The sequence below is a fragment of the Choristoneura fumiferana genome, chromosome 6 (assembly GCF_025370935.1).
Source record: "Choristoneura fumiferana chromosome 6, NRCan_CFum_1, whole genome shotgun sequence".
Classification (NCBI taxonomy): Eukaryota; Metazoa; Arthropoda; class Insecta; order Lepidoptera; family Tortricidae; genus Choristoneura; species Choristoneura fumiferana.
This window is the reverse complement of record NC_133477.1, coordinates 16089266-16114753: the sequence shown is the minus strand read 5'-3', so window position 1 is coordinate 16114753 and position 25488 is coordinate 16089266. Positions and strand designations below refer to the sequence as shown.

Here is a 25488-nt window from a genome sequence, read left to right as displayed (position 1 = left end):
TTTTTTTTTTCAGACTGACTGTTGCTGTTAGCCTCAGACTGCTTTTACAGCTTACTGGAAAGAGGGTGAGCTGCCAGAGGGGCCGCTCAGCAATATTATTTGACTAATGTTATTTTAGAATACCTGGGCGATAATAAGCATTTTCCCAGAGATAAGACCGAGCTAGATCAATTTGTCATCCCCGAACACCTCCCTCCCCTCATCGAAACCGTTGGAGCCGTTTCCGAGATTCTGTTATACCGGGTGTGGCCTGTAATACGAGCAAAAAATTAAAACATATCATAATCGTCAAACTAAACAACATTAGTTCAGCGACTTTTAAAAATAATTCGTTTTTTATTTTTTATTACTTACACTTTAAAGTTTATTCGAAGAAGCAATGTAAAGCAAAATGCTTGACGTTTGTAGCGTGACAGGCGACGTCAGTCGTGTTCTAGGAGGGCGTACACTGATGACAGTATTTAATTTGTATGAAAAAGGGAAAATCTAGACTCCATTATTTTTAAAAGTACTGAACTAATGTTGTTCAGTTTGACGAGTACGATCTATGCTTTAATTTTTTGCTCGTATTACAGGCCACACCCGGTACCTATACATATATACAACAATTGCTCGTTTAAAAGTATGAGATAAATAAGTTTCAGTGCTCGTAAAACTAGATTTTGACCATGTGAGGTCCCCCCCCCTGCTTATAAAGCTGGATCCTTGACCTTAGTACGCGATTCAGTTTCCAAGACTGTATTCTTAAACCTAAAAATAAGCGTACGTGAGAAAACACATGCATTACCTTTCCTGCAAATCCCAACACTTCAAAACGAAACGATCGATATTGCCTTATCAAAATAAAAATACTTTCCTTCCAAGTACTTCCCTATTTTCACTTGAACCTTATGTCAAAGTGATGGGGTTCATAGTTGATTGATAACATAGTGCCACACCTGTACATATAATATAAAAGCGATATCGCATTGTTTTGTTATAGATTATCGTTATCGCATATCTTTAAAGCACGTGGGTGGTTTCAGATTGTCGTACATTTTAATCAAGTGAATCATATTTTGAAAACTGATCTTTCCCGTATGTAAATATAAGTAAGTTTCTGTTAAATAAAACATTTTTAATACAAGCTTTCTTTGCTATCTGTACTTTTTATTGGCTGTACTTGCATTACCTTTCAACTTACATACATATGCATACCAAATGTCAAGTCAATCCGTTCATTGGACTTGGAAGGCGGTCAAAATTAACTTGCAAGATTTGACCCTAAACAACAAACAACAGGCAAGTTAAATAAAAGCTTGTAATTTGTTTTTCTGTGAAGACGGACAGGAAGAAGAATCATCATACTATCCTACTTCCTACTAATATCATAAATGTGTAAGTTTGTGAGTGAGTGAGTGAGTTTGTAAGTGAGTGAGTATGTTTGTTACTTCTTCAGGCTGAAACGGCTGGACGGATTTGGGTGAAATTTGGAAAAAAGTTAGTTTATAACCTGGATTAAAACATAGGATACTTTTTATCCCGATATTCCCACGGGATGGGGATAAAATCTCGAAACAACAACCGCTGGGCTTAGAGTCATGAAGTTTGACATGATTGTTTTTAATGTAACGTCAATGAAAACCACGATTTAATTTTCAGGAATTCCCACAGGAATTTTTAAAAATCCCGTAATTTTGATTCAGCTGCTGGATCTAATGATTTACGTGTGCGAAGCCGCGGTTAATCACTAGTAAATAATAATTATCATCCAACTCTGAAGTTATATTTATATTTAAGGGAGAAAAAATGAAATATTCCTAGTTATAATTAACAGATAGAGAAAAGGGAGGGTAGGAATCCTCTGAGACTACAGAACCGATCCTAGACCAACAAGCCCACTAGAAAATGTAAAATTCTCTTGCGAAAATAAATATTGAATGAAATAAATATATATTTCACTTCAACAAGTAACAATTTAGTAAATACTGTTACAAAAAACTATATAAATTAATTAATCACGAATCGAACAAGAAATTTCTACAAATTAATTACTGAACATAAGAAATAGTAAGCCATTAAAGGGGAAATCTCAGTAGGTGGTCAGAGGGCAGGCGATTAATAACTTAATTACCTGTCCTTAAGGACTGTAATGGGTTGACCTCGGGTGTCGCGCGCCGGCGTGGAAGCCACGCAATGATCTATTAAAGGATATTAAATTCATTATTAAATTTTAATGTGTTTTAGTAATTAATTGATTTTATATGGACGGAAAGAAAATGAGAATGATCTCAATGATCATCATTTTCTGGAAATGACAATAACGAATCTTTATTTTATTTCAAACTAGCCTTAAGGCGCGGCTCCGTTTGCGTGAACTATACTATTAGCTGAACAGTTATTGAAATTACGGGATTTATTACATTTCAATGGGTGTTCTCAAAAATTACATCGCTATATTCATTTACGTTGTAAGTATTATGTAGGTATTGTATATAGATAACAAAAAGTGCAAAATCTATACTTAGCGATTGAGATTTTGAAAATTTGCACGCTGTTCCTGCGGGAATATCAAAATAAATAAATAAAAATCAACCGAATTGATAACCTAGCGTAGAGTGAAAGTTTTCGTCGGGTAATCCGCCCGGAGAGCGGGAGTTATTTCTTGGCTTTACCTTACTTGTCACTACTGATGTCACATAAGGCCGCGACCATATTTTTTATCGCATGCCCTCCACACCAGAAGAGCATGCAATAAAAATCGTGCGCATACGATGCGTCACTGTGATTCCGTAGTGTCACCGTTTTTTAAGTAGCGGTGTGGCCGCTCCTTAAGAGTGAAGCTTGAAGCTACAGTAACCTAACCTACAGCCCACTGCACGTAAGTGTAGCGGCGATCGTCGCGCGACTGTCAATGCGTAGAAATTAACAGTCAACACTAGAATTACGTGCCGTAACATACTTGACAATGACCAACACCATAAATATTCACTGGTCTCCTCGCTTGATTACCATAATCTGTTAGAGGCTAAGGTCAAACTGCACTCTGCCATTAATTATTAAGAATCGATGAATTAGACGTGTGTGATGGGCATAGAGATAAACAAATTAAGATGAGTGTGATTTGCGGTCGATTTGTCTTGCATAATGAAGCATTAACGGAGTTTACGAAGATTTAGTTAATGGAAGACAACGGGTCGTGCGTGTATATTTACAAATTGAAGATGGTACCCTACGTAACGTAAGGTAATTAAATAATAATATTAAATGTAATTAATAATAAATAAATATCGTGGGTCATTTGACACCAATTTACCTAGTCCCAAACTAAGCAAAGCTTGTACTATGGATACTAGGCAACGGATAAACATACTTATATAGATAAATGCATACTTAAATACATTTTAAACATCCAAGACCCGAGAACAAACATTTATATTATTCATACAAATATCTGCCCCGGCCGGGAACCCGGGACCTCGAGCTTCGTAGTCAGGTTTGCCTTGACCTTGACTTAGCGGGGGCAATGTGCCTCCAGATCCTACAACAACTTAGTAAACTGCTGTAACCCTTGAGTAATTTGACAACTGGATAGCCCAGTGGTTAGAGAACTTTTGTAAAGCTTGGTCCCGGGTTCGATCCTCAGTCAGGGCAGATATTTGTATAAAAAACATAAATGTTAAAAGTATGTACCTATCTATCAATTTAAGTATGTTTATCCATTGCCTAGTGCCCCTAACACAAGCTTTGCTTACTTTGGGATTGGGATGGGATTAGGTAAATTGATATAAAGTGTCCCGCAATATTTACTTATTTTATTCATTAATTTAGCATTTCTATTGATCACATAACATTTAAGAATTGAAAATCTTCTTCGGCTTCATCTTCATCAAGGTGAAATTGGAAGTCAAACTATCCAAACTATAATTTATTCTTTAGACTCATCTAACCGACAAATCCCACTCACGCCACAAAACTCATCGACAAATTGATTCCCGACCGATAAAATTCTTCACTCTAAAACGTCCGGTCGCGCATAATTACAGGGAGATCTCGTCACTTTCTAAAGAACAATTTATAGCTTTATAACTGCTGTGTAATCATATCTATCTACTGTTTATACTTTGATTGGGAGCTCGGAAGTTAATAGTTATAGCTTTACAACGGCGTTAATAGTGCTCTAAAGACGCATGGTTTAAGTAATATGATAGAAATTTCAATTTCTATGCGTAGGCGGCGATTTAAATTGGTGAGATTTTCGTGAGTACATACAGCTTTTACAGTATTGGATTCCAGATGTGATGCTTCACTGTAGGCATTATGAATAGGCTCAGAGTTACTTAGCTTAACTATGCTCGGGATTTCTATACGGGATCGCAGCAGAAATGAGGAGAAACGGTAGAAGAACAAGAATCACTGACTTAGCGCGTTAAAGTAGCAATGGCCAGGTTATATAGTACGGAGAACAGATGGCCGTTGAAGTAGAAAACTTCTCGAATGGAGACGGCAGATCGGCTAGCGCAGCGTAGGACGCCCACCAACGAGATGGACGGATGACCTGGCTAAAGCCGCGGGTACACGATGAATGCAGGCCGCTTCCAACCGAAGCAACTAGAGGTCTATAGGTATATGATGATGATAATGACAGTATTGAAGTACAAAGAAAATAATTTATCTATAAGAATGGAAACGGACTATCCAGTAATGAAAGGGTCTCTTTACAATCAGGGTTAGCTCTTGGGAGCAAATTTTTCTTATACAAAAACCATCATGTAGCCTTAATAGTTAAATTCTATAGACTTTTAAATACTCAACGATTTTCTTGTCTGCTCGTCTTCAAATCTTGTGCCTACCTACAATAGGACAGGATCATTACAAAATCCACCGTGTATTAAACCCATCCTAACAGGGAAATGTCAAATCAGTGAGCGCGGCGAATCCTGCGCATCGCACGAGCATCACATGCCGGTGAAAGCGCGGAGCCAATCGGAAATTATCCTTGCTTCTCGTAGATCGGTGCAATGGATGAGCTGACGCGTAGGACATCAGAACCATTAAAAAAACATCAAACAGTAAAACTGATACGCAATACTTCAAAAATACAACACAAACATTCTAATTTATTGAAGCACTAGCCCGTTGCCTGCGACTCTGTCGGTGTAGGATTCATTTATCGCTATCCCGCGGGAACTATGCAATTTTCCGGGATAAAACCATCCTATGTCCTGCTCAAATCTGTTCAGCGGCTTAGACGCGAAGGGGTAACAAACAAACAGACCTTTCGCATTTATAATATTAGTTGGTACAGTCCATCCAGTGGGAGACCTGTATACGCTTCGTGTTCCGGTTCAAGTTCCCCACTCGAGGACTTTTGTCTCTCAACGGTTATCTGTTCTTCGAGCGATGTGGCCCGCCCATGCCACTTCAACATGCATATTCTTCATGTATGTCGATGACTTTAGTTCTTCAGCCAATGTCCGTATTCGGATTCTATTGCGCAAAGAAATTCCGAGCTTAGCTCTATCCATCGCTCGTTACGCGACTCTGAGCCTTTCCAAGAGACCAACAGTCAAGGACCACGTCTCAGCTCAGAGCCATAGGTCATCACTGGCAACACACATTGGTCGAAGAATCTAGTCTTCAGGCACTGCGGAATTTGATCGAGAAGACATCTAGTAATTTCCCGAACGCTGTCCATCCGACTTACTAGAGTATTTAAAACTAATATCCTAACAGTATATACTTATATTACAAAAAAAAGTTATTTTTGAGTTCTAGTTTTAGCAGATCTCCAAATCTAATAAGTGGCGACAAACCTTACGCCCTATCCTAGAGCAGAAAATGATAAAATGACAGATCGTGACTAAGCTGTATGATGCGTGGTGAAAGCAAGCGTCCGACTGCTAGCACAGGTCGTTATGATACCAAGAATATATTGACTACTAACTGAACTAATATACTAAATACATACATATGTTTTTGAACCAACCTAACCAATGGTCGCTCATTTGCGGCTCTTGCTGTGGGGACCCGAATATATATTTTTTTAATATTGGAAAGTAGGTGCTCACAATTTTATAAAAGACCAAAGGCTAGCTCTTTCCAAGTATTGACATTGCTATATATATACTGCTCAAAAGAAAATAGGGGCCAAATGAATTTTATGGGTGAAACGAAAATGCTAATAAAAATGATTTTATAAATACCATTGTCTAAAAATGATTTTTTCATACAACATAATTCAAGTACTTTCAACAAATTCAAATTTCATTTTACCAGTGAAATTCAAGTGGCCCTTATATTCTTTTTTATATATAGGGTATTTTATTTTGGCAAAACAGAATAAGTGCATTTTTTTTAAAGTTACATACATAGGCATACTCATTTTTTTCTGCTTTATTTATCTAGCAAAACCGTATAAAAATAAATATTATGCACTTATCCGGTTCTGCCAGAATACCCTCGATATGAGACAACGCGGCCAGCTTTAAGGGAACCCTGAGACCCTGACCAATGGCATAAATCTAGGCGACATTTAGGTATAAACATTTTGTCGAAGTTTAGTTAAGTTTCTTACTTCTTTTATTTTGCAATGTACTTGTATAGTTTAACAATTTTTTAAGTCAAATGAAAACAGTGCCAATGACTACATAAATGAAATAAAGTGTATAAGTAAGCTGTCCCGAATGTGTGTCAGACACTAAACATCTCGATAAGAGAATGCTCTCCACAAACATTTGACATTTATTGCTTGAGAGCACCAACTTTTATGACCCTTTTATCACTTTATTAGCACTGAAGGAGGTCGAAAAACTGAGCGCGGAGGAATTGTATGATTAGAAGTGGAAATACCTACTGTAATAAGCTGGCTACTGCTAGATTGCTACCTAAAGCCGATAGTTGGGTTAACTTGACCTTACTATCATTTATTCTGTGGCTTGATTGAACCCTGTAAAGTTGTTTTATTGACATATTTGATTCAAGATAAAGACACATCTTTGACAGGTACCGTTTAAACATCGAAAGAAGCATGGAAACATTCATTGTTTACGCTACACAAAAAAAAATAGAATTTGACTATGCAATTTTAGGGGGAATTATGTAACAGCTGGCGAAGCATCCATAGAACCCTGTTCCCACTGTCTTGCCCAATATTTACAAAATAGAAGAACAGGACATACAGTATTTATTTATGAAGGATGTTAGCGCTTTTGACTTCAGCTTTACCACGGAAATATCTGACGGCACGCCACTAGTTTGCAATCCCAGATTAAAAATAATATTCAAAATTAACATAATAAGTGAAGGTATCTACTTCCATCTCTGGATCATGGTCTAGCCATGACCCAAAACTTATTTTCATTAACACCTTAAACCTACAGGGTACAAATACAAACATGTGTAGACCCTGAAATTCCAATCGTCTCTCTTGTACACGTATGTACACACATCAACCATATTCAGAGCTTACTATCTTACTATATCCTAAGGTGTGACCAGGTGTGACCAAAGAAATAATCAACTATCACCAATCATCCTTTTGAGGTAACACTTGAAACAGCTTCCGTCTCTCACCAACAAAGACTAAAGTCGCTTGTTAAAAAGAAAAGGGTGGATTTGAAATAGAATTTACTAAGGAGACTGTCAGAGCCCATTTGTGGACAGAGGCTACTCTCTATGGCGAGCACGTCCGGGTCAGGGGCTTGTATCGCCGTCGGCAAAAGCGGCCCGAGTACAGCCGAATGCAATTCGGTTTTCTTTGGGAAATGTAAGTAACGCGATTGGTTAGATTTCAATTCAAATTGAATCTTCTTTCTGGGTATTAGATTTTTGGATTTCAAAATATAAATTTACGTTAGAAGTGATGACAAAGTGGTGGAAAAAGTAGTTACTGATAGTATGGTGTCGCTTGAAAAAGAACTAATCGTTATGCTTTTGCTCCCGTATACCCCCAGAAATAATAATAGCGATTACAATAAATCCTACTAATATTATAAATGCGAAAGTTTGTAAGTGAGTGAGTATGTTTGTTACTCCTTCACGCTGAAACGGCAAAACGAATTTAGATGAAAGAGAGAATAGAACAAGACATAGGCCACTTTTTATCCCGATATTCCCACGGGATAGGGATACAATCTAGAAATTTCAACCGCTGCGTTTAGTCTTGAAATTTTGGACATTTGTTCTTAACACAACCTCAATGAAGACCATGATATAAATTTTGTGGATTCCCAGGGGTACTTTATTTTAAATCCCGGATTATCCTAATTGCAACTAAAACCAAAAATGAAGACCATGATATCAATTTATTCCCAGCCCGGAATTTCAATTGCAATTACCACATTGAATAGTTTACGCGTGCGCGGGTAAACTCAAGTACATACATAATTAAATCAAGACACTGCATCTAGGAATTTCGGATACACTCGTATCAAAACTGTCGGACAATTATCCGTTACTTAATCGAGTAATTCAATGTAACGCATTGTCTCTGCTTCTCACTGTACTTTTCTATTTAAAACTGTCTGTAGATAGTTGTAGATATAGCTTTTGCGGCTACCCGGTTTGTGCTGAACGGTTGCCATATAAGGATCGGATTTGTTTTATGATTTCTCTTTTTTTGTTGTATATTGAAAGCTTTGATTGATTTGTTAGACAAATCTGAATTAATTTCATTGGATTATAAAAACAATAATAAGATAAAACACGAAATATTTTCATTAGCTTAAATTAACTATAAGTCAGCAAAAATTCGTGCTCCGACTATGAGTACTTAGTGAAAAAAACTCAGGACACGGAAATAAGAACAAACCTAAACATTTTAAAGTAAGAAGAATAAAATTTAGAACAACCGGACATAACCTTTTTTCACGTTCGTTTTCGATCAAAATTTCAGCAGTATACATTTTGGATATGTAGGTATATTATGTCTATCGCTTGAAGAATGCATTTCAATTTATTAAGAATTCATCTATTCAATTGGTCGTCTTGATTGATTTATTGGTATACATCGGAAATTGCCAACTGTGAAATTTGGACAGAAGATATTTTTTTAGCACAAACGTGTACTAAAATCGACATATCCTATTAATTATATTATTATTCTATAACTTATTAATCTTATAACATTTTTGATACTTCTTATAGAATTCAAAATTTATGGCAAAATATTTACACCAACTGGGCTTGGTACTCATAATAAAACGCTTTACTACGACTGCATATCAGCTTGACGTAAAAGGGCATTTGCCATAGATGCTTTCATTGTTCATACAGCCGAGAATGAAGCTTGCAAATGCCTAAACAACCACAACTGTATACTGCCATTAAAAACTTAACTTAAAGCACGTACAGTTGCTTTTACTATAAATCTTCTATTTCAGTTATCAGTTTAAATAAACTTATGCCTTTATATAGATGATTTGTTATTCGTGCTAAGAATAATGTGCGATTAACACATAATTGTGAATATAAGGTTATATGGCGGCTGTCAAAGAGATGGTAGTAAATAATTCTATATACCTACTAAAATGATACGATCTGACAGTTAGTTGGGAATAAATTACACTCGTACAGTATACAAACAGTCGTAAAGATTGAGTTGTGGTCTACGTCTGTCATGTTTAATTTTACTTGATTATTTTCCGTTTATGTCCAAAACGTGTCTAAGAGTCTATGTAAATATAATAAATAAAAATTAATTACAAAACTTGCGTTTAAGCGCATAATTCAAAACGCACGTGTACCTATTGGTTTTTTTTTCATAACATTTTACTTAACTTGTCGGGTTAACATGCTTGTGGAAGATACTACAAGGTGCCTGTAATTTTTTTATGTAAAAATGATCCGTGAGCAGACGAGTCCTCGAATGGAGACCACGGACGGGAAAACGTAGTGTAGGGCGTCCTAAGGCACGGTGGACGGATGACCTTAAGAGGATCGCTGGCGGCGGATGGATGCGAGGGGCTGAAGACAGAGTGTTGTGGCGCGCCATGGAAAAGGGTTATGTCCAGCAGCTGTAGGCTGATGATGATGATGATGATGATGATCCGTGATTAACCCTTTACTTGATGAAAAGTGCAATCCCTAATATTTTAGCAGGTGATGGGGTTAGTTTTACTAGACATTATTATATTTAAATGACAAAAGCGGGATAAATCTTCAATCAAAAATTCAGATGAAAACCTTAAGGCTGCATTTTCACCAGAGGTGTGCAAGGATGCGTTAGGACGAATGTGTTTGTCATGAACCAATAGAAACGCTTTATTTACCTGTCCTCGCTTAGCGCAGCTTTACAGGAAACAGCTCAGCGGAACGAGGGTAGGTAAATGAAGTGTTTCTATTAGTTTATGAGAAATACATACGTTAAAATCCTCGCAACACATCCTCGCACATCCCTGTTCAGTCACGTGACATGTTATTTCAGATTACCGTTCTCTTTAAATCAGACACGGCATGATGCATGAATGATCGCGCATCTTATGTGTTCAAAATAACAAGCATTTGTCGGTGCTAGGCGACACTCATTACGATACGCTTAAACGACACAAATGTAGACCCATCCTTAGGGGTGTTAAAATGAGTACCGAAATAAAAACAAATGACTACTTCCTTGCGCTAACAGATACATGAAGGGCATGCTTCAATCTCCGTGCGAACATCGCCCCCCCTACTTGACACATCCGCTAGTCAATGGGTACGCATTGACCTAGGGTCACGGACATTATTTCACCATACTAGCAACCAAAAGCAAACCTTAACTTGGTAAAATACAGGGTATAGTTGCCACTGTCAAAAGTGGACTATAACGGGAAGGACTTATAGAGGAAACCTAAATGACTTGCTCGTGAATATGCTCGTGTCGAAATTTCCGCTGGTAGATAGTTTAGGATTGACCGTTGAACCCCAGATTTGGCTTGGGTCAGGAATGTTAATAGTTATGAGATCTAAATGGTAATTAGAGGTCACTATTTACTAAGGTTCTTTATGATTGGGCACTGGGCTAAATGGTAAAGAAAACACTCGTCATCATCATCATCATATCAGCCGTAGGACGTCCACTGTTGGACATAGGCCTCCTCATCCCAATAACACCCGTATGCCAATCAAAAGGCTTAATCGCAAGGTTTTTGTTTCTTTTTTTCAATAACATAGACAATTTTTTCCAATGACATAAAAGAAATCACCATGAAATTTTGCATTTGTAATATCAGGAAAATGAATACAGCCTTTACAGGTGTTTTTTTTTACCATTGAGTGGGTTCGAACTTCGAAGTTCGAATCTCGGCTTAGGCAGAGGATTGTTCAAAACTCTTTGAATACAGTTTATGTTGTTATCAAAATCAAAATTATATCTTCTTTCTGCAAATTTTCTACTTATTCACAATTATTAAGGCTACTTTCCCTCCACACCGCCCTGTTGTATACGATGAAGAATTCGCAGGCAGAAGTTAGCAAATACAAAACCAAAACGACAGAGAAAATAAATAACTAGAGCGAGCAAGACAGACAGATGTAAAGATTAGGACTTAGAGTAGGTACCGCTGTCAAACACGACCCGCCGTGTCCGGCGTCAATTGACGCATTTTGTAAACCCTAATGGAGTGACGTCACATGCATTGGCCATCTCGAAAATGTAAACTACTTCATCCCAGATAACTTAAAGAAATAAAAAATGGTATTTTATTTCGTCTGCAGTAATAAAAAATGTTGATTACTAATTCGTCAATTTATGACAAAGTAATAATAATCTACGGGCATAAACAACAATCTAAATTACCCACGTAGAATATAAACTTAAATCTTTATTTTCTATTAATAATAGTTTAAAACAAAAAATTCTACAGCAAACAACAAAATCACACTGTTGAAAGACCCATCAAAGAAGTTTGAATTTGTAAAGAGAAATTGTGTAGGTATCGGTTGACGTTGCGGGGATGGAAACTGGCCGTTGATTGTATGAAACGGTTAGTTTAATTCTAATTTCATATAATTCCTGATGCATTTAACTACAAATTATATTTCTGTATTCACTCCATTAAAACTGCTAAGCAAAGATGTAGTAATCCATGCTTAGTGTCGCCCACCACCCTAATAAGCTCTCGCACGTCCGCTGCAAGTCCCGGCTCACACTAACAGGTTGAGATGCGCTCGGAAAATATGAATAATAAGCCTTATTTAACCATTAGATCTGGCAGTTAAATTGAAATAAAGGGATTTCGCGTGGAAATTTTCAAAAATTACATTATACTTAGTTTACTTTGTGTACATCATTACATCAAGTAACCAAATGAGACAGTCCTGTAGCCAAATATTACCACCTCCTTTTTAGTTACACACGCACATTTATAAATCATCTTTGAAAAGCAATAAATACGAAATAAAATAATGTAGAAGAATAAAGTATTAATGTGTTTTTCTCAAAAATGTCCGTAAAAGTTGACATTATTCTTTACATATCAGAAGGTGAAGTGCATAGTTTATGGTCAGCGAAAAATTAAAAAGTTAAAAAGATTGCAGACGCGCTAGCTCGACAATAATGAATTAGCGCGCCTGCAATCAGTCACATTTTTTTTAAAAGTTAAAAAGGCCATGGAAATGTTGGCACAAGTCGTATACAGCCAAGTCTAATGGCCGGTATCAGATATTTTGTTGGAACTCCGGACTTTTTCTATTGGGTCTGCAGTTTATTTTTAATGAAAAAAGGCGGGAAAGCATAAGAAAAATATTGGAATAAAATTAAATTTTATAATATATTTTGAGAAATAGTTTATTCTATTTCAGAATTATTCACCATTTTTGAGAAAAGCTTTATATTAGTCTCGGCTGGAATAGCAATTGCTGGCTTCGTATTAGTTAAACGGACTCGCAAGCTCGTCCGTTTAATACTCATACTCAGCCAGCAATTGCCTAGTTCCAGGCCACGACAATAATCTACTATTCAGTACCTATTTCTTCATTCGATTGTGTATTTTTTACGCCCTGAAACATCCAATCGATCATTTATTTGAATTCCGTCCTTGAGTCGACAAAAAACCGTCTGCGAACGAATAGACACTGATGCCATGCTCCAATAACTTTTTAAGAATACCTGCGCTTTGGTGTTTTTGTATCCAGCCAGTTTTTATACAACTTTCATATTTCATCAGCTGTACCAACCTGCAACAAAAAAAAGTCGTTAAGACGAGTTCACACACTTATGGTAAGTTTAAAAAATGTTAAAGACATGTTCACACATTAAAGGTAAAATTAAATAAGTTTATGTGTAGTTTATTACAAAAAACCATCTAGTAACAGTCATAACACGCCGTAAATAACGCTGTCGTGTTCTCGGCTATTAGACCGCATTAAAAGTATCATTTTTCAATCGGCTTATAAATACCTAATCAACAGTAATGTTGGAATGAAACTTAACCCTAATGCATAGCTTAAATAAACAGAGGTAGCATTACATACGAAAGGAAATGTTGTGCCTCATTAACAACTGTTCGGTCAGTTGAGTGAACTTGAGTGTTGATCCAGCTACAACAAATGCAAACACGAAAAATAGTCATATTGACAAAGAAATATTGGTAGGTATCGTACCTACCGGATCATATTTCTTTTAGACATAATGATGTAAAATTATATATTTATTATGTACTCGATTAGACAGGTATCTATTTATAAGCTAGCATTGCATTGATAAGGATTGGAATTGTTTTCACTTAATATTGCGAGTACAGTACAATTAAAAAAAAAAAGGTTTCTATTAATAAAATCATCTTAATACAAGTTTTTATGTTGACTGTTTTTTGTTGAATGTACTTGCATTGCCATCCAACTTACAGTACCTACTTAGGTATACCAAATTTCAAAACGACTGGAGCTAGAAGCTTGAAATTTGGATGCCAGAGTTGAGAATCACAGAGGTTTACCTACAAAAAATTGGCATGGCAAAGTTTGTATTTATATGTTAACTGCTAGATAAATCTTTCGAAGATTGAAACTCACGTTTAGCTCGCGCTTTAACCAACAGAATTGTTCACTCCAAGCTACTACTAGTTCGAAATACAAATTGAAATGGCTTCTTTGTGATCTATGTATTCTGTGAAACGTAATCCGATAGTAAATTTGACTAAATACGGCAATGTTTATTCGAAACTAAAGCTATGAAACAGGAATGAGTATGTTATTCTTATTATATAACTAGCTATTGCCCACGACTCCGTGCGCGTAGGATTCGTTTATCGTTATCTCGCAGGAACTACGCATTTTTCCGGGAGTAAAACTATTCTGTCCTTCCCGGGACTCAAACCATCTGTATACCGAATTTCATCTAAATCAGTTCAGCGGTTTAGACGTGATTAGGTAACAAACAAACCGCCTTAAAAATTTTCGCAGCGTAGTATAGTGAGATGCATGCTAGATGCATGTCTTTGCTGGTCTTAAGCCCGGATGAAAATCTGTGTCCTGGTATAAATTTATCACCATAATAATAATATCAATAATATACAATTTCGAAAATACGCCATGCATAATCTTTATTTTATTTTGACTTAGGTACCTAATAAAAAAACCATAAAGTATATTTTGCTTTTAACAGACTACACTATCTATTAACCATAAATATTTTTCAAAAGATTTTTTTCCCCGCATAAAGGGTTGCCATTAACCCAGCCCCTTTGAATCCCAAATCCACAGAGAATCCTTCGGGAAAATAAATTAAGTCAACGACACTTGAAATGGCGGGAAAATTGCTGGCAACACTGGATAGCGGAAACTATTATACAAAATATATCACTTCATAATGGGCTCCGTAAAATACGTTTGCTATAGGGTTTTCATAATATTGTCCCTTTAAGATTTAGTGGAAATACTTTGACCTAGATTTAGAAACAAATTCAATAGGTATGGAAAATAAATAACATTATAAACCCGAAATATATTGGAATTAACTAAACAAATAAGTAGCACCTATATACGACTTACTTTTTCAATTTATAGTTACTATGAGTGGTGTCTGATAGATAACTATAAAATGTAGGATTAATAGTTGGCTATAACGCAAACCTTATAATACCTAATGTAAAATTGTAAATAGGTATGATAAACTGGCGAGCGATTGACCATATGACATCTGATGTAAAATGCTCATGAAGGTAAAGGCGTAACTTACGGGTTAAGTGTATCTCATTATCCTGCGTTATAATTGCGCAGAAAGTAGAACACGATAACCTAGAAAATAACAATACTCTTGTAATTTTTTTCAGCTTTACCCTGCATTTCTTATTCTTATTTCTACGTTGCATTTTTTGCAGCAGCCACACCGAACAATAAGGCCCGTTGCACATAAACCTTTTGTCCACCGGCCACGCTAGCGGTTCTTTATTAACTTCCTGAAAAGGAGCTCACTTGTATACTCACTGCTTGCTATCTAGACCATGCCAACTAATAACGAAGCCTTGTTTTATAAATATACAGGTAGTGTAGGACAGTTAAAGGCCTAATAAATAAAGTGCAGTAGATTTAGGAAAAGGAAAAATCATATGTGTATAATGAGGGCTATCATTTTTTGTCTTTCTAGATGGCGCTACTGTTGCGTGAGGTTTTTAAGTGTGGCTTTCAAAGTCTGTTATTACGGGCGTGAAAACAAAGTTTAGATTAAAATCATATTTAATACACCTTAAAACCGTACCATAAAAATATCGAGCAACCACAGTGTTGCGTAGTCCCATTCCGAAAGACAAAACTGTCTCAAAACACAGGCATTCATTGCCCCGTAACGCATAATTACCATAATTAATTTCAGGTAACGCAAAAAAATCACAAAATTATTCTAATTATAAATAAACCCGCGTAGCTCACCCAAAAACTATGAGATTTGACATTTCGGAGACCTCACGCTGCACTAGCGCCTCTAGCGGCGAATTCATACGCGATAGCCCTCATTGCAAATTTGGCTTAGTAGAACCAGCTGCAATAAAGAAAGAGTTTGACTTGTTGAAACGTAGACGATAACAAATGTATGTGTCATAACATCAGACGAGTACAGAGTTTCTGCATTCAGATATAAGGTCTCCCTATATATACTGTAGTCTTTGATAAGGACGGTTCTGAATAGAAATGTGTCTATGTCGCTATTTTTTTTTCTCTCCTATTTCTTTGGAAAATTAATATACTTATAGCTTTTTAGCCATATCCGCGGTCAAGTTTTCGGCTCGCGTAACATTTTTAGGGTTCCGTAGCCAAAATGGCAAAAACGGAACCCTTATAGTTTCGCCATGTCTGTCTGTCTATCTGTCCGTCCGCGGCCTTGCTCAGGTCAGGGACTATCAATGCTAGAAAGCTTTATTTTGTACGAATATATATGTAAACTATGCCGACAAAATGGTACAATAAAAATAAAAAAATTTTTTAGAGTATCTCCCATAGACGTGAAGTGGGGTTGATTTTTTTTTCTCATCCAACCTTGTAGTGTGGGATATCGTTGGATAGTTCTTTTAAAACCATTAGGGGGTTGCTAAAACGATTTTTCGATTCAGTGATATGTTTGCAAAATATTCAACTTTAAAGTGCAGTTTCATTAAAATCGAGCGGCCCCCCCCTTCTAAAATCAAAACTGGTGGGTGGAAAAATTTGAAAAAATTCTGAATGGTAGTAAGTATTTCAAACTTTCTAGGAAAACTATAACGGCTAAGTTTGCTTGACAATTATTAGTAGTTTAAGAGTAAATAGCAGCCTAAGGTATAAAATATACCTAAACTTGGAAGATTCCGTATATAATACGAAATACATAGAAAAATATTACTTATTTTTTCCGTAATGGCCACGGAACCCTATTTTAGGCGTGTCCGACACGCTCTTGGCCGGTTTTAGTTTTACACTCCCTTTGGCAGTTTTGCCTTTTTTTAAATGACTAGAATTCTAACCTGCCAGCAACATTTTACCGCGGTCACGAACGTATAAAGAGAAATCAATTAATCTTCTTTGTTCTTCTGTCAAATATTACATAAGCCGCATCTATTTACCAATTAATATACCTAATTTTATTTCATGCTTAAGTACTTCATAATTACTATGATTTTATAATAAACACTAGGTATTAGAAAGTAAATATTTCCGAAGCATATTAACAAAGTTACATTACTTGTATCTCACTAAGTCATATCTTAGTTTCGTATGTTAACATCGGTGTTCATTATGGACTAAAATTTAATCTAGGTAAGTAACATAACATAATTATTATAAAGTACTTGTTCGTGTTCCCGGTTTGAACTGAAACTAGGACGCCACGCCATATAACTACGAAAACAGTTCTTGAAGTATTCCTATATCTGTGGTCACAAACTTTGCTACCTCCCACCAATTCAGAACCTTGTAATTATATCCAGCTTGCCACCCCACCCACCAACAAGGATAAAGCCAGTACACACGAGCTACAACGAATTTAATCATCCAGCCAACAATAACTGGCCACAAAATTCACAATTCCATATTCAAATAACCCACGCAAATTAATATTCCGAATTCAAGTTTGGAACATAATCGAAGTTAATAACGGGCAAGGAACCCCCCCTTTTCCTGTCGGCGAAGTTTCCCGGGCGTCCTTTGACCGTACTCAGTAAATAGTTTCTTGGAAACTACCGCCATTTAACTAAATAAAGGGTACGCGTCGAGGAGATAAATCGAATAGTTTATTGCTCGAATTGAGGCGAATGGGAACGTTTTTGAAAAGTTGCCGTTGTGAAAATCTAATGGTTTGAAAAAAAAAATTAAGTTTGTGTAAAAGTTATGATAGCCGTTAAAAATATATAGATTCGTTACTGTGTGACAGACAAGGAAACCTATTTTTTTTTCTAATTTCCATGTTTCTCACACTCTACATGTTTCTCATACTCTACGTATATATACTAGAGCGCAGCGCGGTTGTTATTTAACCAGTTCATCTGCATTTATATAGACGGGGTCCATATCGACTCGCATACTTATTGGAAGTCCGAATGTATATGTTTGTCAGAATGATCGTTTGTCATAATTTTTTTTCTCTGAATCAAATAATTGTTCAGAATTGTTATAAAACAAACCTAACCTTACCTACTCGTATAGTTTTCTATAGGATGACCATTTAAAAATTTCAGAAAAATGCAATGTTTCAGTGGGGAAAAAAGTACGACAAACTATGATTCGGACTAAAATTACGGTATGACTAGCGAAGAGTATGCGAAATTTGGCGCTCCCATGTAGACGATTATATACTCGTAAGTTCATTCCTCTTAATATAGAAATTTCAAACCCAAAACCAGAAGCAGACGTTTGAAGGATGGGCCGCGCTTTTCAATTGTTCGTTCGCGTGATGCGCCGCCGTTCGCTGCGCAAGCGCCGATCAATCATCGAGATCGTTTGTTGCTCGTGCACCGGGGCAGTGGGGCTCAAACTTTGAGCAGTCGGGAGCTAGGCGGCATGTTCAAGTATCGTAGGCATCGTAGCTTTTGCAAAATGGGTAAGTTCAAAGAAGTTGTTTATTTAACCGACCGACACAATAAACTTATAGCTAAACATATAGCTGTATGAATATTGTTCGTGTCACAACTGAATTCCCGAGATGTTCTTATGGTTAACTAACAGTTAATATCGTCCAATTTTTTGAACTTCACTCACATGTCAAACAGGAAAGCAGTAAATTAGCGAACCATAGAAAGGTTTAATCATTGTCAGTGCACTATTTTCTGCATGCGTCGTTTTGCTTTGGATCATTTTATTTTTTTTAACCCCCGACGCAAAGGGGTTGTTACAAGTTTGACGCCAGTCTGTTTGTCTATGGCCTCGTAGCTCGCAAACGGATTGACCGATTTCGATGCGGTTTTTTTAAGTAACAGCGAGTTTCCTTGCGTTGGTTCTTAGCAATGTTTCATTAAAACCCGTTTTTTGAGCTATTAAAGTTTGAAATTACAATGTCGGGGATTTTCAAGCTTTCTAAGTTGGTTAGGGTTTTTAGGTTTGAGTTTGAGCAGCACTGGCCGCGTATCGAAGTTTTATTGAACGTTAATTGGTGTATGCGGGTCAGGGCATGACGCCGGTACAGTCGGCATCAGATACCATCGTAATTGTTCGTATTGAGTAAACATTTGTGTATGTAATAGCGCCACTGCCCTAATTTTACTTACGTGCCAGGTAGATGTACATCGAAGTCTACGTAATAACCTTGTGATAACTGAGGAGTTGAAAAATATTAATAACCAGCTAAAATTGAATTCAACAGGCGAGGTTTGACGCAATTAGCTCATGTAAACAATGCATTACATTACTTTAATTATCTTATTAAAACCAATAACTATTGGATACATGGTCGCCCTACATTAATTATTGAAGTGGAAATACCTACGGGGAATTCCTCGTAACTCGTAGATTTTACGTCAATATTAGCGATTTTTAAGCCCCCATGCAAAAAGAGTGAATAAGAATCTGTAAGAGAACTCCCTTAATTTTTGAAACTTTCAAAAGATTATGAAATCTTTTAGTACCTATAGAAAACTTAAACTTACCTTTCAGAAACGTGAATTGTTATTCTAGTGGTAACTTTTTACTCTTAAGTCAAACTATAGGTAATAATAGTTTGAAGTATTTGGCGGATTTAACGGAATAGTGTTTGACGGGAAAGGCCAATGAATTATTTAACTGTCAAATTCAAATTAAGAACACCAGCTACATCAATTGATGTTAATAGATTTAAGAAGTAAGTATTTCCGGTGATTTTAATAAGAGAAATACTTAAAACACGTCGGTGGCGGAGTAACAACGTGAAACAATTTAATTAAGGTTTTATAATAGAGTTTAGTTATGGAATTATCGTTTAATGGTGTCATTTTATGGTGTTGAGGCCTAGTGGTTTGACCTATGGCTCCTCAAGCAGGGGATCGTGAATTCAAACCCGGGCTGTCATTACTGAGTTTTTCGAAATTCGTGTGCCAAATTACATTCGAAAACCACGAGCTCGGTGAAGGAAATCGTGAGGAGACCAGTATACCCCGCGTATCAATTTAATGGTGTGTGTGAAATTCCCAATCCGCTCTAAGCACGCATGGGAACTGCGATCGGAAGTGTCATTCTGAGAGGAGAAATGTGGCCTGCAGTGGGACGAACAAAGGCTGGGATGATGATGATGTTGATGTCAACTACCCAATTCCCTAGACTAGACAATTACTACAGCACAGTAGCATGAATGCAGTGTCTGAATCTACTGGTTAAAACACGTAGAATATGTCAATCCCAATTTCACTTGTTCACAAATACAGTATACCTACTTTTAAAAGCCAATAGCGCGCGTAACGAGTCCATTCGATTCAACGTGACCGAATGACATCCCAATCGATATCGGTTCATCTGTTCTGAATCAAAGCTGAACGAAAGATTCAATTCAATGGATCCATTCACTAGAGATGTAACGAGATTCCAGACGGACGATTTTTCGAACGAATCTGCTTCTGAAGTATTCTTAATTAGGTTTTTCGTATGTTTATCTGATTTTCATGTTCGTGACTTAACCTGATGAGGTCACAGACAAAGAACTGCTTGACATTTTCATGCTATATGTACTTTACGTAAGTACCTAATATTAGTTCTCATGTAAAATGGGACTTGCAACGAGACTATCTGATACAGAACTAAGTCATCGACATAGCTAAGAGAATTAGCAAGTTGAAAAGGCTGGCCAATCTGGCGAAGATGCTGGATGCGTTGAGCCGAGATAGGGCATAATGGCACTCATTGGGGGAGGCCTATGTCCAGCAGTGGATTGCTATAGGCTGAAGATGATGATGTAAATTTGGCACTCACTAGTCACGTTTAATTGCGATTCTGACTCCTTAGGTATAAATTGAACCCATTTCAGCATTTCTAAACATTATCATGTATTGATTATAAATTTAGTTTTCAAATAAACTAAGAATAGCTCTATATAAAATTATTTTAATCCGATTCCCGGCACACCGTAGGACACACTAACAAATTCCCTTCATGTGTACCAAAACAGTATCACGGGGAAACTGATCGTAAATTTTTATAAGAGCGCAATGTCACGACAACGTCACACACTCTGCCAGTCTAAAATGACGTAACTCCATACAATATTAAGGCACATACCCCCTTTTACTTCTGTAGGCACATCATGTGCGACAGACGCGTTAAGCCGTTATTTTTGGCGGGAAAACATTGCGTGACAACCCTACCAACAACATTGAGGTGTTTTCGCAAAACAAAACACGCACCATTTGAAATATTCCCGCGCATATGAATGACAATGTAAACAACGTCTCTATATAGGGTTGAAAATGATTCAAAAGGTTCTAATTTAATACGCTCGTGTTGGCTAAGTCATAAATTAGGTGGTCGTGAAAATGTGTCGTGTTATTTAAGAAATTACTGACAGGACAGCACAATGCAACACAGCTTCAGACTCTTAAACTACCAAGTAATCTTTAACCTGCTTACTTAAACGTGCAAGCTCAATGGAGTCTAACATAACACAATAAACTCACACAAACACACCAGTCTAAAACTTTCGCAATGTCCAAATATTTTAGTTTATATTTAAACACAAATTTAATAAAATCAAATACATATTTTCATTACCTATGCGTCCTGGCTCACCGTACTGTATCTTCATGAAACTGACTAACTATTTTTTTTTAACTAAGTCCATTTTAACACAAAAATGCTGAATTCTCGGCCAACCATTTTTCTAACCACTGTCACGGAACTGCCGCACGCGCAACCATGACCGCGAAGGGAACAGGTACAGCACGACAAACTTAACACTTCACTCGCAAGTGGCGCCACTGTCACACAATATCCGCGACAAACTACGTCGGCACGTTAGTTAAAATTCTGTCCACCTGTAAGCTTAAGTTGGCAAATGCACAAGGGACTGGATGGTGGACAGACCATTTTTGGAAGCAGTCGCGCCGTACGTGATTCGCCGAAGAGGGCCCGCGTGCATTAAAAAAGACGTATGTGCATGGGGAGTAAGTGCACATGTGACTTTTTGATGCAGATGCGGATTTGCAGAAAAATAAAACTGGTTGGAAGAAATTCTTTTATTTTAATGGTGAAGATACGGCTAATAGTAGGAATAAATATTTGTTTTGTGCACGTTTTATATCGTAAACAGTAGGTATGAAGTTAATTTATTTTTGTTTTTAACGATTTACTAAACCAGTTAATGTTTCGTGACGCACGTTACAAGCTCTCAAAAAACAAATTAAATTCGTGATTAGGTATTTCAAAAACTGTAATGTAAAGTTTAAAGTACCTACTTACCTAAAAGAAATTTCTTAAAATAAACTTCGCTTACCACCATGTGTAATATCGTAATATCTTGTATAAGTGTATACCTAACCGAGCTTCGCATTTTATTTTAACTTATGCAAGATGATTAATCGCATTGCCATCGTAAATTTTGTGGTCTCAAATATCAATGGCAAAAATTTCAGTGAAAATCGGGCATGAATATTCTTGCAACTTTTTGTTTTCCATTCCCTACATTACGTCTCTTGAGTGTGATGGTAAGTCAACTTTTATGAGTACTCCAAGTGTTACTGGGAAATCGGTGTTTAGAATTTAATTTAGTGAACCTAATGGAGGATGGATTCTTTATGGCGCTGTGCCTTCCTTGGTTTTAATTAAACAAGACGTACATAAAGGCGCTAAAAGACTGGTCTGCGCATTGCCTGTAATGTCATTCCTTCACAATTTAATCCATTTTATAGAATTTATAGAATCATTTATCAATAAATGTGCGACTTTGGAATTTTTAACTTTCATTATGTGTCACTAGTTATTTATTTAATGACAATGACCAAGCAAATCCTAGAATACATGGATAATGTGGTAGCAACGGCAGTATCCTAACGAGGTTTCAACGAGTTAGAAGCAGAAAGGTATTTTTAAAAATAATTGTTACCTCGTTTTGCAAGTTGACAGTGCTATTTTTAATTGGTAAAACATTAACATTAGTAAGTACATCGAATTGCCCAAAATTCGCCAAGTAGAACGCTAGCGTAAATGCTGACATTAGCTTTAGAGATAGGCATTAGCTATAGTCACTATTTAAAAAAAATAAACTAGTACCGCAAAATCGATAATTTTTGTGAGTAAACTTTGTGAACACTATTTTAAGGGCCAACTTTGTTGACGTATTGATTTGAGCTACCATTTTTTTCCATGGCGCTGTCCTATATGTTAATATACCTACCTTAAACTGAAATGTTTTACAAAATTAATGCGCAGGGCAGTCCCACAGAGTAATGTCTGGTAAAACAAACGTCGCGAAGGCCTGCCGTTTATCGTCTCCTTCATTTGGAGCTGAAGCTGCCTTTGCGAGAGGAATCGTTTATTTTTCTACTTAATTTGTTACTTTCAACAGGATAGAAGAAATAGTTTTTTTATTATTTAGATATTTCCTTTGACCAACCTGGAGAGTAATAAAAGCGTGAGTTAGTTGAGTGTAAAAATATGAACTTACTAGACTTTATGCGATACAGGGTTAGCTTTAAAATGAGGTTTTTGATTCCTCGGTTGGATGCAACCCAGGCCCGCATTCGCATCTCTAAGCACTTTAGAAGAAATAAGAAAAATTACATTTCGTAATTTACCATGACTTTTACGGTTAAAGTAAACATGGGAGGAAACCTGGACATGCACTTCTTGCCCTTCTTCTTCTCGTGTACATACAAACCAAGCTTTCTCTCTTTCTGAGTGGAGACTTGTGCTAAGTTCTAAGTAGGCTGAAGACGGACGGAAATGTCTGAGTAGGGTAATGAGCCTTTTACATTCATACGCATGCTTCGAAAATTGATGTAAGTAAACATACGCTGTTTTTCTTCCCACGCTCACTTTGAGTGTACCTACCACTTATCAAAAGTAGGTATTTTCTATGAAAGCTATAAATTACCAGCTGTTGCATTCAAATACGTTTTCGATCCTGCGGTAACGTGCATTGTTCCGGAATAAAATGCCCTAAGTTATATTAGGGATACTTTAACTTTGTATTACTAAAAAATATTTACAATCGGTTAAGCAGTTCCAAAGATTCTTTAAAGAAAATAGACGCAAAGTTAACCTCTCTACATAATTAGTAGACGGTATGGAATACATACCTACTAATCACAACATAATAAGTAACTAGGGCCACTTCAATGAAAAGTATTTGTATTGTGTGTATTAATAAAATATATTTTTTAAAGAATTATATTTATTAAAGTTTTCGTTTTAGCAATGAAACTCCGAGGTGCTTATTTTGTTTTGGGTATATAGCATATATAATATGTCACTCAATATGTACCCAGGAGAAGGCGCGCGAGAGAGGGGTAGTCCACAAAAAAGATGGGTCGATGACATATGTTGGGTTGCTGGCAGAACTTGGAGTAGGATAGCGAGAAATAGACATGAGTGGAGCTAGAGGAGGCCTTTGCCGAAGGGCAACTAGACCTACAAAGGAAGAGCAAGGCACAAATAATGGAGTTCTAAAACAATATTCAATTCTGGAAAAATGCTTAATATAATATATAATATGTGCCCCGCGGTGGGACGTATAATGTATAGGCTGAGCTAAAATGAGAAAATTAAATGATAACATCATTTTATTTAATTATAGCGATGCAAAGAGAGTACCTATAAAATTTTATTTGCAAGCAAGCATAAACTTTTTATTACATTTTGTAGCATATCTGAGATAATAATCAACAAAACTCAATCGTATATTCGTAGCCCATATTGACATCACCTAATAGCTTTCTAACGACGCGGTATGCCAATGAAGAAAGCAATTGAAAATCTTAAAACAATTCATCATTGTCAAATGTTTTGATGAATGGATGCACCAAAATGTAGTTATAAGCGGTAAGTATCTTAAAACTTTGATATGTTCAAGAATGTAACCTTTAGGTAGAAGGTATGTACTACAAAAACAAATTTTTAAACAGCTAAAATGCGACGCAAAAAGAGGAACTGTTATAAGTTTCTACTGCTATGTGTCTGTCTGCAGCACCGTAGCACTTAAACGGTGGACCAATTTGGATGCGGTATTTTTTATTTGAAAGCAGCTTTTTTAGGTCTTAGACATGTTTTATCAAAATCGGTTCAGCCGTTTTTGAAATATTGGACTTTAAAGTGGCAAAGTCGGGGTTTTCCAACTTTTTGTTGGTTAGGTTATTTTAATTGAAATTGACAAATCGTCGGGAAGGGAATAGTGCAGATCCGCATAACTACCATTGGATAACCAAAAAATGATGTAGGCATCAGTCAGCTCCGCGTGACGTGACGCCGTACGACACATTTAACACGGCGTGACCTCACGGGCCCCCACTCCCGAACTTTGACGCGCTTCGTCTTCGCAGTCTTTTTTTGACAAAAGACTAAATACGTCTCAAAAATTTCTGATAATCAAACTAAGGGGCTAAATAAAATATATTTTTTTTACTCAGAAAAATGAATAGATTTTCTTTGGCGGGGAGGCCTATGTCCAACAGTGGG

At 36.6% G+C, this 25488-nt stretch overlaps 1 protein-coding gene across 3 annotated transcripts in view; it reads right to left on the bottom strand.

The window, feature by feature from the left end:
* The window catches only part of ckn (CRK like proto-oncogene, adaptor protein), a 364715-nt gene that overhangs the window by 275446 nt on the left and 63781 nt on the right, over positions 1–25488 (bottom strand). Inside the window, exon 1 of one of the 3 annotated variants that reach the window (XM_074089453.1) lies at positions 13070–13132. The exons of the other annotated variants lie outside the window; for them this stretch is intronic. Coding sequence (XP_073945554.1) covers positions 13070–13124 — 55 coding nt within the window. The 5' untranslated portion in view covers positions 13125–13132. Of the gene's footprint in view, positions 1–13069; positions 13133–25488 lie in introns of those variants that run through there. 3 annotated transcript variants of the gene reach the window in all.